This window comes from Narcine bancroftii, chromosome 9, assembly GCF_036971445.1.
Source record: "Narcine bancroftii isolate sNarBan1 chromosome 9, sNarBan1.hap1, whole genome shotgun sequence".
NCBI lineage: Eukaryota > Metazoa > Chordata > Chondrichthyes > Torpediniformes > Narcinidae > Narcine > Narcine bancroftii.
In genome coordinates this window covers 56732403-56744878 of record NC_091477.1, presented here as the reverse complement: position 1 = coordinate 56744878, position 12476 = coordinate 56732403, and the positions used below count along the sequence as shown (strand labels likewise).

Below are 12476 nucleotides of genomic sequence, written 5' to 3'. Positions count from 1 at the left end.
CAATGGGTCAGTGAGCAGTGACCCCACCACCCAGGCCATGCCATCTTCTCACTGCTACCACCAGGAAAGAGGTACAGGAGCCTGAAGACTATCACCCAATGTTACAAAAAGAGCATCGTCCCCATCTCCATCCAATTTCTGAATGGACAATGAACTACACTCATCACCTCGCTTCCTCTAATTTGTTTATTTTTAAAAAATGTAATTTATTGCAATTTTTCACCTGTAATGCTGCCATAAAACAACAAACTTCATGATACATGCTCGACAATAAACTCTGATTCTGATTGAGCAGCCCTGGGTAATAGGCCGGGGTGGGGGAGGTGGGGAAAGTACCATGCTGTATCTCTAAAAAAGTACTAAACAGTTGGAATTCACTGAGAAGAAAAATAAAGTGGATGTGTTGGAAAAATTATTTTATTTGGTTTCAAAATGCAGACTGTGGTGGTGTGATCATTTTTTTTTACAAAACTGTAGCAAATCTTGAGAGAGGATGTTTATCTGATCAGGGCAGAGATAGATTGAATTAATGTCCAATTAATGTCGGGTGATTTACACTTTTGAAAGCCTAATGGTTGTCAGTGTAGGCAAAGATTAAAGATCCTTGGACTGTTGGACAATGCACAATTCATATAGGTTTCATTTCGATCTAAAGTCAGAGATAAGCTGCTATCAAGCAAAAACAATTTTTCTTAATTGCATTGATTTTAATTTTTCAATTGGATTTTGATAATAAACATATTTATTGCCAAGTAGGAATATTCAAGGACATTTTGTCAACAGTCAGGAATTTGAAGAATTTGGATTGCTGTAGCACATAGGAAGTTGAAGAAAAGACTAATTTTAAGATTTGCTGATCATTGATTCAGCCAACAGTGGACAGTGCAAATTGGTGGGTCCCTCTCTAATAGGGTGTGGATGGAGAAGGATTGTAGAGGGGTATAAGTGTGTGGGTGTGTGTTGGGGGTATGAGTCTGTGTATGTGTGTGTGTTGGGGGTATGGGTGGGTGTGTGTGTAGGGGGCATGTGTGTGTGTTGGGGGTATGGGTGTGTAGGGGGTATGTGTGTGTAGTTGCTGTCTTTGTGTATGGGGGTATGGGAGTGTGTGTAGGGAGGGTATGGGTGTGTGTGTGTGTTGGGGGTATGGGTGTGTGTGAGTTGGGGGAATAGGTGTGTGTATAGGGAGGGCATGGGTGTGTGTGTAGGGGTATGTATGTGTGTAGGGGTATACGTGTATGGGGTATGGGTGTGTGTGTTGGGGTTATGGATGTGTGTGTGTAGGGAGGGTATGCGTGTATGTGTGTGTAGGGGGTATGGATGTGTAGGGGGTATGTGTGTGTAGTTGCTGTCTTTGTGTATAGGGGTATGGGTGTGTGTTTAGGGAGGGTATGGGTGTGTGTGTGTAGGGGGTGTATGTGTGTACATGGGGCTATGGGTGTGTGTGTAGGGAGGGTATGGGTGTGTGTGTAGGGGGTATGTTTGTGTGTGTAGGGGTTCTGGGGGGTGTGTGTTGGGGTTATGGGTGTGTGTGTGGGGAGGGTATGGGTGTGTGTGTAGGGGGTATGTTTGTGTGTGTAGGGGTTCTGGGGGGTGTGTGTTGGGGTTATGGGTGTGTGTGTAGGGGGTATGGGTGTGTGTGTGTAGGGGGTATGGGTGTATAGGGGGTATGTGTGTAGTTGCTGTCTTTGTGTATGGGGGTATGGGTGTGTGTGTGTATGGAGGGTATGGGTGTGTGTGTGTAGGGGTATGTTTGTGTGTGTAGGGTTTATGGCGGAGTGTGTGTTGGGGGTATGGGTGTGTGTGTAGGGGTTATGGGAGTGTGTGTATGCGGGGTATGGGTGTATGTGTGTGGGGCGGTATGTGTGTGTGTGTAGAGGCATATGGGCGTGTGTGTAGGGGGTATGGGTGGGTGTGTCTGTGTAGGGGGTGTATGGGTGTGTGTGTAGGGAGGTTATGGGTGTGTGTGTGTAGGGGGTATGTGTGTGTACATGGGGGTATGGATGTGTTTGTAGGGAGGGTATGGGTGTGTGTGTGTATGTGTAGGGTGTATGTTTGTGTGTGTAGGGTTTATGGCGCAGTGTGTGTTGGGGGTATGGGTGTGTGCGTGGGGTGTATGGGTGTATGTGTGTGGGGCACTGTGTGTGTGTAGGGAGGGTATGGGTGTGTGTGCGTAGGGGGTGGGTGTGTTTGTGTAGAGGGGTTGTGTGTGTGTCTAGGGGTGTATGAGTGGGTGTGTGTGTAAGGGGTATGGGTGTGTGTGTCTGTGTAAGGGGTGTATGGGTGTGTGTGTATGTATAGGGAGTATGGGTTGTGAATGTGTAGGGGGTATGTGTGTGTGTGTAGGGAGTATTGGTGTGTGAGTGTAGGGGGTGGGTGTGTGTGTGTGTAGAGGGGTTGTGTGTGTGTGTAGGGGTGTATGGGTGGGTGTGTGTGTAAGGAGTATGGGTGTGTGTGTCTGTGTAAGGGGTGTATTTGAATGTGTGTGTATGTATAGGGAGTATGGGTTGTGAATGTGTAAGGGGTATGGGTGGGTGTGTAGGGGGTGGGTGTGTCTGTGTAAGGGGTGTATTGGTGTGTGTGTATGTATAGGGAGTATGGGTGTGTGTATGTAGGGGGTGGGTTTGTGTGTGTAGGGGGTGGGTGTGTGTGTAGGGGGTATGGGTGGGTGTGTGTAGGGGGTATGGGTGGGTGTGTGTGTGTAGGGGTGGGTGTGTGTGTGTGTAGAGGGGTTGTGTGTGCGTGTAGGGGTGTATGGGTGGGTGTGTGTGTGTAGGGGGTATGGGTGTTGTGTGTGTAGGGGGTATGGGTGTGTGTGTGTAGGGTGGTGGGTGAGTGTGTGTGTAGGGGGTGGGTGTGTGTGTGTAGGGGGTGGGTGTGTGTGTAGGGGGTATGGGTGTATGTGTGTAGGGTGGTGGGTGAGTGTGTGTGTAGGGGTGGGTGTGTGTGTGTAGGGGGTGGGTGTGTGTGTAGAGGGGTTGTGTGTGTGTGTAGGGGTGTATGGGTGGGTGTGTGTGTGTGGGGGGTATGGGTGTATGTGTGTGGGTCGGTATGTGAGTGTGTGTATAGAGGCGTATGGGTGTGTGTGTAGGGGAAATGGGTGGGTATGTCTGTGTAGGGGGTGTATGGGTGTGTGTGTGTATGTATAGGGAATATGGGTGTATGTGTAGGGGGTATGGGTGTGTGTGTGTGTGTGTAGGGGGGTGGGTGTGTGTGTGTGTAGGGGATGTATGGGTGGGTGTGTGTGTGTGTGTGCAGGGGGTGTATGGGTGGGTGTATGTGCATGTTGGGGTATGGGTGTTTGTGTGCATCTGGGGGTATGGATGTGTATATGTAGGGGGTATAGGAGGGTGTGTGTGTAGGGGGTGTATGTATGGGTGTGTGTGTGTAGTGAAGGTATGGGTGTGTGTGCGTGTAGGGGGTATGTTTGTGTGTGTAGGGGTTATGGGAGTGTGTGTGTGGGGGGTATGGGTGTATGTGTGTAGGGCGGTATCTGTGTGTGTGTAGAGGCATATGGGTGTGTGTGTAGGGGGTATGGCTGTGTGTGTGTAGGGGGTATGAGTGGGTGTATCTGTGTAGGGGGTGTATGGGTGTGTGTGTAGGGACGGTATGGGTGTGTGTGTAGGGGGTATATGTGTGTACATGGGGGTATGGATGTGTGTGTAGGGAGGGTATGGGTGTGTGTGTAGGGGGTATGTTTGTGTGTGTAGGGTTTATGGCAGAGTTTGTGTTGGGGGTATGGATGTGTGTGTTGGGGTTATGGGTGTGTGTGTGGGGGGTATGGGTGTATGTGTGTGGAGCGGTATGTGTGTGTGTAGAGGCATATGGGTGTGTGTGTGTAGGGTGTATGGGTGGGTGTGTCTGTGCAGGGGGTGTATGGGTGTTTGTATGTATAGGGAGTATTGGTGGTGTGTGTAGGGGGTATGGGTGTGTGTAGGGGGGTGTGTGTGTGTGTGTGTAGGGGTGTGTGTGTGTAGGGGTGTATGGGTGGGTGTGTGTGTGTAGGGGGTTTATGTATGGGTGTGTGTGTGTGTTTATAGGGGGGTATGGGTATGTGTGTGTGTGTGTGTGTGTGTGTGTGTGCGCGTGTGTGTTTATAGGGGGTATGGGTGTATGTGTGTAGGGGTTATAGGAGGGTGTGTGTGTAGGGGGTGTATGTATGGGTGTGTGTGTGTGTTTATAGGGGGGTATGGGTGTGTACGTGTAGGGGGTATAGGAAGGTGTGTGTGTAGGGGGTGTATGTATGGGTGTGTGTGTGTGTTTATAGGGGGGGATGGGTGTGTGTGTGTTTATAGGGGGGTATGGGTGTGTGTATGTGGATGTGTTTATAGGGGGTATGGGTGTGTGTGTGATGTGTGTGTGTGTTTATAGGGGGGGTATGGGTGTGTGTGTGTGTGTGTGTGTGTGTGTGTGTGTGTGCGTGTGTTTATAGGGGGTGTATAGGTGTGTGTGTGTGTGTTTATAGGGGGGTATGGGTGTGTGTGTGTCTGTGTAAATAGGGGGTGTGTGAGTGTGTGTGTGTGTGCATCTGGGGGTATTGGTGTGTATGTGTAGGGGGTATAGGAGGGTGTGTGTGTAGGGGGTGTATGTGTGTGTTTATGGGGGGTATGGGTGTGTGTGTGTGTGTGTAGGGGGTTTATGTATGGGTGTGTGTGTGTTTATAGGGGGGTATGGGTATGTGTGTGTGTGTGTGCGCGTGTGTGTTTATAGGGGGGTATGGGTGTGTGTGTGTAGGGGGTATAGGAGGGTGTGTGTGTAGGGAGTGTATGTATGGGTGTGTGTGTGTTTAAAGGGGGGTATGGGTGTGTGTGCGTGTGTAGGGGGTATAGGAGGGTGTGTGTGTAGGGGGTATAGGAGGGTGTGTGTGTAGGGAGTGTATGTATGGGTGTGTGTGTGTTTAAAGGGGGGTATGGGTGTGTGTGCGTGTGTAGGGGGTATAGGAGGGTGTGTGTGTAGGGGGTGTATGTATGGGTGTCTGTGTGTGTGTGTGTTTATAGGGGGGTATGGGTGTGTGTGTGTATGGGGTATAGGAGGGTGTGTGTGTAGGGGGTGTATGTATGGGTGTGTGTGTGTGTGTGTTTATAGGGGGGTATGGGTTGTGTGTGTATGGGTTATAGGAGGGTGTGTGTGTAGGGGGTGTATGTATGGGTGTGTGTGTGTGTGTGTGTGTGTTTATAGGGGGGTATGGGTGTGTATGTGTAGGGGGTATAGGAAGGTGTGTGTGTAGGGGGTGTATGTATGGGTGTGTGTGTGTGTGTTTATAGGGGGGTATGGGTGTGTGTGTGTGGATGTGTTTATAGGGGGTATGGGTGTGTGTGTGTGTGTTTATAGGGGGGTATGGGTGTGTGTGTGTGCGCGTGTGTTTATAGGGGGTGTATAGTTGTGTGTGTGTGTGTTTATAGGGGGGTATGAGTGTGTGTGTCTGTGTAAATAGGGGGTGTGTGGGTGTGTGTGTGTGTGTGTGTGTGTGTGTGTTTATAGGGGGTGTGTGGGTGTGTGTTTATAGGGGGGTATGGGTGTGTGTGTTTGTGTGTGTGTTTATAGGGGGTGTATGGGTGTGTGTGTGTGTGTGTGTGTGTGTGTGTGTTTATCGGGGGGGTATGGGTGTGTGTGTTTACTACTGAAATCTATTATATTGTTTTTTTACTATTCTGTTTTGTAGCCACAGTCGAAGAGTGTAAAGTTGCGTGCTAAAAAGAAAGCCAGCGGTAGCAGCACGGAATCTGCATGAACTGGAACACGTTGGGGGAAGCCGGACAGAGTGCCACAAGTCTTTCCATCTGCCTTCAGTGCATCACAGATTTGAGTCTTGCTTGAAGCAGAGGAATTGTGGAAGAATAAAGAAGGAGCTAGACCTTGTAAATAGGAGCTTGAGCCCTGTGTCTTTTGCAGGTATGGGGGAATGCAGACGTCACCACAGCACAGCAACATTTGGAGATGCAGTGAAGGGACTAGTCGAAGTGGTCTTGCTCAATGTTACACAGCATTTCATCAATATATTCAAGATGAATGTCACCAAAATATCCCCAAGGAAATGTTCAGCTATATTTAGGTTTGCATTCATCAATATTTTCTTTGGGTTTATTTTACCCTTTTCTCTTTCTTCAAATTATATGTAAAAAGGAGCATGAGACCAAAACCTATGAATTTTTGCGTCAGTGAATTGAATCAGTAAACTTGCATTCCAGATAGTTAGTTAGTGGTTGCCTGGAGGTGGCCATGAAAACCCAGTCTCCAGCCATTGCAAATTCAATCTTCATATAAACTAAATGGCTTTGCTTTGCATTCCGTTTGAATTGACACAGACAAAGACAATTTGGCTGGGGCATTTTGTGATGTGACAATAATTTTCAAGAATCAGGAAAACTTATAAACTAAAGATAGGGAAAAATGTTTTTAAAGCTTGGTATATTTTCAAATGTTCTGTAAGTTAAGTATTCAAGTACAAACCAGCTATCATAGAAAATACAGGAAACACATTTGACAAAATGGTCAGATTTCTAAAATGTGCTAAAACACTAAAAATCTAAAAATGTAGATGTTGTTTGGTAGCAGATTCACCATTTCCCTCACATCTTCCCAGATTATTATTATTTAAATGGCTAGCTATTGCAGCAGGCTGCCATGCAGAAGGACTTGGGAGTGCTTGTGAAAGAATCACAAAAGGTTGGTTTGCAGGGGCAGCAGATTATCAAGAAGGCAAATGGAATGTTGGCCTTCATTTCAAGAGGGTTTGAATTTGAGAACAGGGAGGTCATGCTGCAACTGTATAAGGTACTGGTGAGGCCGCGTCAGGAGCACTGCGTGCAGTTCTGGTCTCCTTACTTGAAATGGCTTTGGAGGAGGTTCACCAGGTTGATGAGGGATGAGGAGAGATTGAGTTGTCTGGGACTGTACTCACTTGAACTTAAAAGCATGGAAGAGAATAGAAACGTATAAAATTATGAAAGAGATAGGTAAGATAGAAGTACTGTCGGTAAGTTGTTTCTGTTGGTGGGGGAGACCAGAACTAGGAGACATAGCCTCAAAATGAAGGGGAGTAGATTTAGGATGGAGATAAGGAGGAACTGCTTTTCCCAGAGTTTGGTTAATCTGTGGAATTCAGTACCCATTGAAGCAGTGGCGGTGACCTCAGTAAGTATATCTAACACTAGGTTGGATAGTAGGGATAAGGGGAATAGGCAGGTAGGTGGAGATGAGCCAATCATCAGATCAACCATAATCTCACTGAATAGCGGAGCAGGCTCAATGGGCCGGGTGGGCGACTCCTGCTCCTATTTCTTGTGTTCTTACACCCTGACCTATTTTACCCCCAGGTGCAACAAACAGGATTCCCCTTGTCCTTACCACCAGCCTCCACATCCAACATATCATCCTCAGCAATTTCTGCCACCAAGAACATGATCCCACCACCAGACGTGTATTCACCTCTCCTCCCCTCCTTCCATAGGGACCACTCCCACTGGGACTCTCTCATCCACTCCTCCCTCCCCACCAATCATCCCCTTGGCACCTACCCCCGTGACCGCAGGAGATGCTCAACTTGCGACCACACCTCCTTCCTCACCACCATTCAGGGTCCAAAACAGCCCTCCAAATGATGCAACACTTCACTTGTGAATCTGCAGGGGTTGTCTACTACATCAGTGCTGTCGTCATGGCTTCCTGTCGATCGGAGAGAAGGACATAAATGAGTAGATCACTACACCGAGCACCTTCACTCTGTCCACTGTAATTGTGGGGTACTCCCAGTGGCCAATCATTTCAATTTCCTGCCCCATTGCCATACCGGTATGTCTGTCCATGGTATCTTTCACTGCCTGTAGAGCTCGTCGAAAGAATCAAAGACTTGTTGATCCAAACCAAGGCTTTTATTAGCAAAAGACAGGAGCTCTTCACAGGTGGCCGACCAGTCCGGAATGATCCGTCCAGGCTAGGGGCACAACCCTTTAAGGCCCAGACAGTAGGCGTGGCTAAGCTCTCAGCCAATCGCTGTAAGCACAGTCTAGATACTGTAACTATATACACTGGTGATAGATCTGTACTATTACACTGCCCAACTGAGACCACCTGCAAATTGGAGGAACAACACCTCATTTTCTGCCTGGGTCTCCTCCAACTGGATAGCATTAACATCAGCTCTGGTTTCTATTAGCATCCCCCCCATCACTCTGTTATTCACTATAACTCAGTCTCCTTTCCACCAGCTCTGCATTTGGGCAACTACCCCCCCCCCCCCACCCCAACCCCCAATCAATTCTCAGCTTTTCCCTCCTGCCTTCATATCCATGTTCATCTGTGGCTTTTTTGCTTTTGGCCTGTGTCAGCCGTGACTGAGGTGTGTGATGGAGGTGTCAGAGGCTCTGATCCACAGGCAGCCATGGCCTGAGATGGCATAGGGAATACTTAAAGTGGGATGTGATTGGAAAAAAAAAGGTTGAGAGCCAATGTTCTAACTTCTCTGGTTTCCCTAAGCTCCCATCCACTCCTCTCTCTTTCCCTATGTCTCCTTTTCTCCAGCTCCACATCCTTTTTCTCTCTCTTTCTCTTTTCCAATCTTTCTGTCTCCTTTATTCTGTCTTCTTCATTCACAGAGCTAGCCCACTCCATCGACGATTGTCAGTTTTTCCCTCCCGCCCTGCTATCTATATCCACCGCTGGCCTCTTGGCTGTTGGCCTATGCTCTTCCCCCTGCCCCTTCATTCCTCCCCATTCTACCCCCCCCCCCCACCACCTTTAGATTCAGGCACCTGCCTGCTTTTTGCTCATACCATGCTGTCTTGGGTAAACTTATACCTCTCACTTTGTTCATTTTAGATTGGTCACAGTGTTTGAGCTACCGAAAGAAAATAGACACACACACCGAGAGCAGTTCAGTTTATACAAATGTTTATTACAAATTCAAAAGCTGATTTCACACTACAATATGCAAGCCCTTCCCAACTATACTTATCAATGCTTGGACTGGTCCCAACTGCCGAAGCGAGGCAACGACTGCACACTTGTAGTAGGTTGTCAGGGCGCCGGTAGCAGCTTCTCCACCTCCCCTGACCGGGTCGTTGGCTGGACTCTGGAAGTTCTTCTTCTTGCTGAGAGATGTTGCCAACTCTCGGGGAGTCTCTCCCTTCAGCAGCGGGACCATGGCTTATATTACCCAAAAACTGCTTACCCAAGCACCTATTCCCAGCACAGCAAGAAAGATAAGCAAGCAAGCTAGCATACTAGGTTTCTAACTAGTAACATAATTTTCAGCTTATCACTTTGAATACAATGGTTTATTATGCATCAAGGCTAGGCCTCTGACAGTGTGTGTTCAAAACAAGCAGGAAGATTAAATGTTCTTGGTACACAGATGTCCTTTCTTCCGTTAACAGCATCTCTGGCCCCTCGGTGGAATTTAGCTTATGTCTGCTGATTCTAAAACACAAGCAGGTTCTCAGCCTTGCAAAACCAAGAGCAGCAAATTAAAAAAAACAGGTTAGAATCTTCCATTACACATGCTGAAGGCCTGAGGCCCAAAATACTGGTTCAATATCTTTGGATCCCATGGACTCTGCAGGACCTGCTGAGTTTGTCCAGCACTTTTGTATATTTTGTATATTTACTACAATCACAGTCCCCCTCCATAAATCTTCGTCCGCGAAGCCAAGCCAAAGAAAAAGAAGTCCCTGCAGACTCTCTTGCTTCACAGTAGACTCACCATATTCAGAGATCAAATTTAAAACTATGCACTAGAAAATTGTTTTGGTCAGAGAAATCACAATACCAGAGTGAATGGAAAATCTTGCTTAACTAACCTTCCACCTAAAGGAAAAGTGGAGAGGGTGAATTTCATCCATGAGTTTTGGTAGTATGGAAATGTTCGTGAGGACTTCTGTTGCATTTGAAATGTATGCATTGATTGTAAACAGGAAGTTCTTTGGATTCGAAATCGTGGAAGTGGATAGAAAGTGCCATGGGCTTGATGGAAATCTTTGCAGTTGAAGTGATGAGAAAAGGCAATTCCAATTGGAATTGTAGAGATGAGGGGAGATGGAAACTGACAGCTGGGTTTGTTGCAATGAAATTCAATGAAGTGGGAGAGTGCCAGAGATTTGGATTAGTAGAAGGAAACAGATTGCTCCATTGAGATTCTGAACCAGGAAATGAAATTGATTGTCCTTCCATTAATAGGCTGTTGAATCTGGGATTATGAAATAAAATCCATTGATTTTCTAGGGCTGCACTGCATTCACAGGTTGGGTTCATAAAATGATCACCATTCTTGGATATCTGCATGGCTCTTGTATGTTCTATGGACATCTATGGTCAGAGTATTAATGTCACACTGCTTTGCAGAATCACCCTGTAGATTCTAAGCATTGGTGGGTGATAAACCGTAAACAGTAATTTAGTCAGTTTTTTGATGCTCTAAAATCCATGAGAATGAGATTGATTCATGAATGTCAAGGCTGCCTTTATAATGTGCAGTCTGCTGATCAGTTGTTACTCATGCTTCAGTATTTGCCAGTAGGGTCCTTTTAGTGGAGCTGAGGTGATATGACATGAATGAAAATAGTAGTTATGTAGGAAATGGAGTTGTATGATACCTGTATAACTATATAGATATTTTTACAAATGGATTGCCAGAATATGCATTATACATGATGTACCAGACTGAACAAAATGCACTGTATAACTGTTAATACACTGAATAAAAGGGTTCAGACATCACTCTGTACAAGAGCTCAGTGTAGCATTATTTGCAAAACTACCCGCCCCTAAGTGATTATATGATTGTTCCCAGCAACACCAATTTCTGTTATCACCTTTATTTGTTATTTATCATTTCTTAGTCATTTCAACAATTTAAATTTATAATTTACAGTTTCAGATTATTACAATTTATACCTGTGAATAGTTAGCTTCTAACAAGACCCAGACAAATAATTCTAAATTCAAATGACAAAACACATATAATGCTAAAAGTTTGAGTTTGATGCCAAAGTCACAAAAAGTCTAACATGCTTTGTTTCGAATGTGTGACATTCTCTAGCTTTTGCCTGTGGTTTTAGTGGACAGACCAACACAATTTCCACTATTTAAACCTGATATCAGCCAGAAATAGTGTTCACAGAAGATAAAATATACCAATGTTTCATTATAGCTGGAACAAGATAAGCCAGCTGCTGTTGAATAACTGGGAGAAATATGAGCGTAGTTCATTAATGTTTAGCCCCTTAAAACATTTGCATGATGTGACTTTCTATTGATTGACAGTTACAATGATAAATAGGTTTTCATTTTATGAACGGATGCAGGAAACCTTATGAGTAAATAAAATATCTCAATAATGGAAGGACATTCAGGTAAAGCCTTAAAGAGGCCTTTCCACATCAGATTCCCATTCATCTGAAATGCTTAGTTTACAGAGAACGTTGTTGACGTTGCAATAAGTCATTTGCACTTGGTACATGCTGTTTCTCTTCAGTTGTATGTGGTCACTATTTAAAAAACTACATTAGTGAATGCACTTGACAAACATCTTTCCTCACAATATTAGTCTCTATAGAATATTGATTTAAGGCTGGTTTGAAAGATGCTCATTTTCCCATTAAAAGCCAACAATTCTTTATATTTCCATGTTTGTCTGTGCTGACCAATGCATTCCTCTCAGAGTAAGGAGATTCCATTTATTGTAATGACAATTTATGGGGGTGGGGGGGGGGGAGGATCTGAATGTTTTACAAGGTGTGCTGTTAAGTTTGCAGTCAGTCTGAAGCAGCATGCATATTGGAGCATATTGTATGCATCATCAGACCTTGTTGCACTTGCTATGTTTTATTTCTGTGGCATCAGAGCTGGTCATTTGGCCTAGTTTTGAAAAATATTCAGACTCACTTTCTTCCTTGTGATCCTGACCCCAATTAAGGACCTGTACCTTTAATGGGATTTTCTCTGGCATAAAATGCGAACAATGTAGTGGTGATTTGTGGTCACTTTTGCTAATGCGATGTTCATGAAACCTCAGATGTATATACAAAATGGATGGATAAATATATGACCCACTACATGACCACGAGTTTAGATAATCATTAATACTCCTGCTGCTGCGAGAATGATTTAGAAAAGCTGTTGATGCATTTTCACTTTGTTCAGACAGACAAAGAGTTCTGTGGCTATATCCAGAAGTTTTCAAACCAGCGAGGAGTGCTGGTACCAGTTATATTTACCACTGCATTATCCTCTCACGATCTTGAAGATGGAGGAGATGAAATAAATCTTTAGTTGGGATGGAGAAGGAATAGTAGGCTCAAAAGAAACCAGAATACAGTTATCCCCAATGGATAATTGGGTTTGCGAGTGGATAGCTGAGCCTGGAAAATTGGTTTTTTTCCCCATTTGGCGCTGATTTTATGAATTGAACCTTAACTGGTGAAGAACACGATGCGTTGCAATTGACCTCAGCGAATCTGTGAAATGGACAGGAAAATCACACC

The 12476-nt window shown here is 45.5% G+C and overlaps 1 protein-coding gene and 1 long non-coding RNA gene across 2 annotated transcripts in view; one reads left to right on the top strand and one right to left on the bottom strand.

Annotated features, from left to right (window-relative positions):
- Positions 1-7895, bottom strand: part of LOC138743672 (uncharacterized) — a 57388-nt gene extending 49493 nt beyond the window's left edge. Inside the window, exon 1 of the long non-coding RNA XR_011345001.1 lies at positions 7787-7895. This is a non-coding gene — a long non-coding RNA (uncharacterized lncRNA). The remainder of the gene's footprint in view (positions 1-7786) is intronic.
- The window catches only part of LOC138743670 (receptor expression-enhancing protein 2-like), a 148860-nt gene extending 138033 nt beyond the window's left edge, over positions 1-10827 (top strand). Inside the window, exon 8 of the mRNA XM_069899245.1 lies at positions 5660-10827. Within this exon, the coding sequence (XP_069755346.1) occupies positions 5660-5728 (69 nt within the window). The 3' untranslated portion in view covers positions 5729-10827. The remainder of the gene's footprint in view (positions 1-5659) is intronic.
- The last annotated feature ends 1649 nt before the right edge of the window (positions 10828-12476 follow it).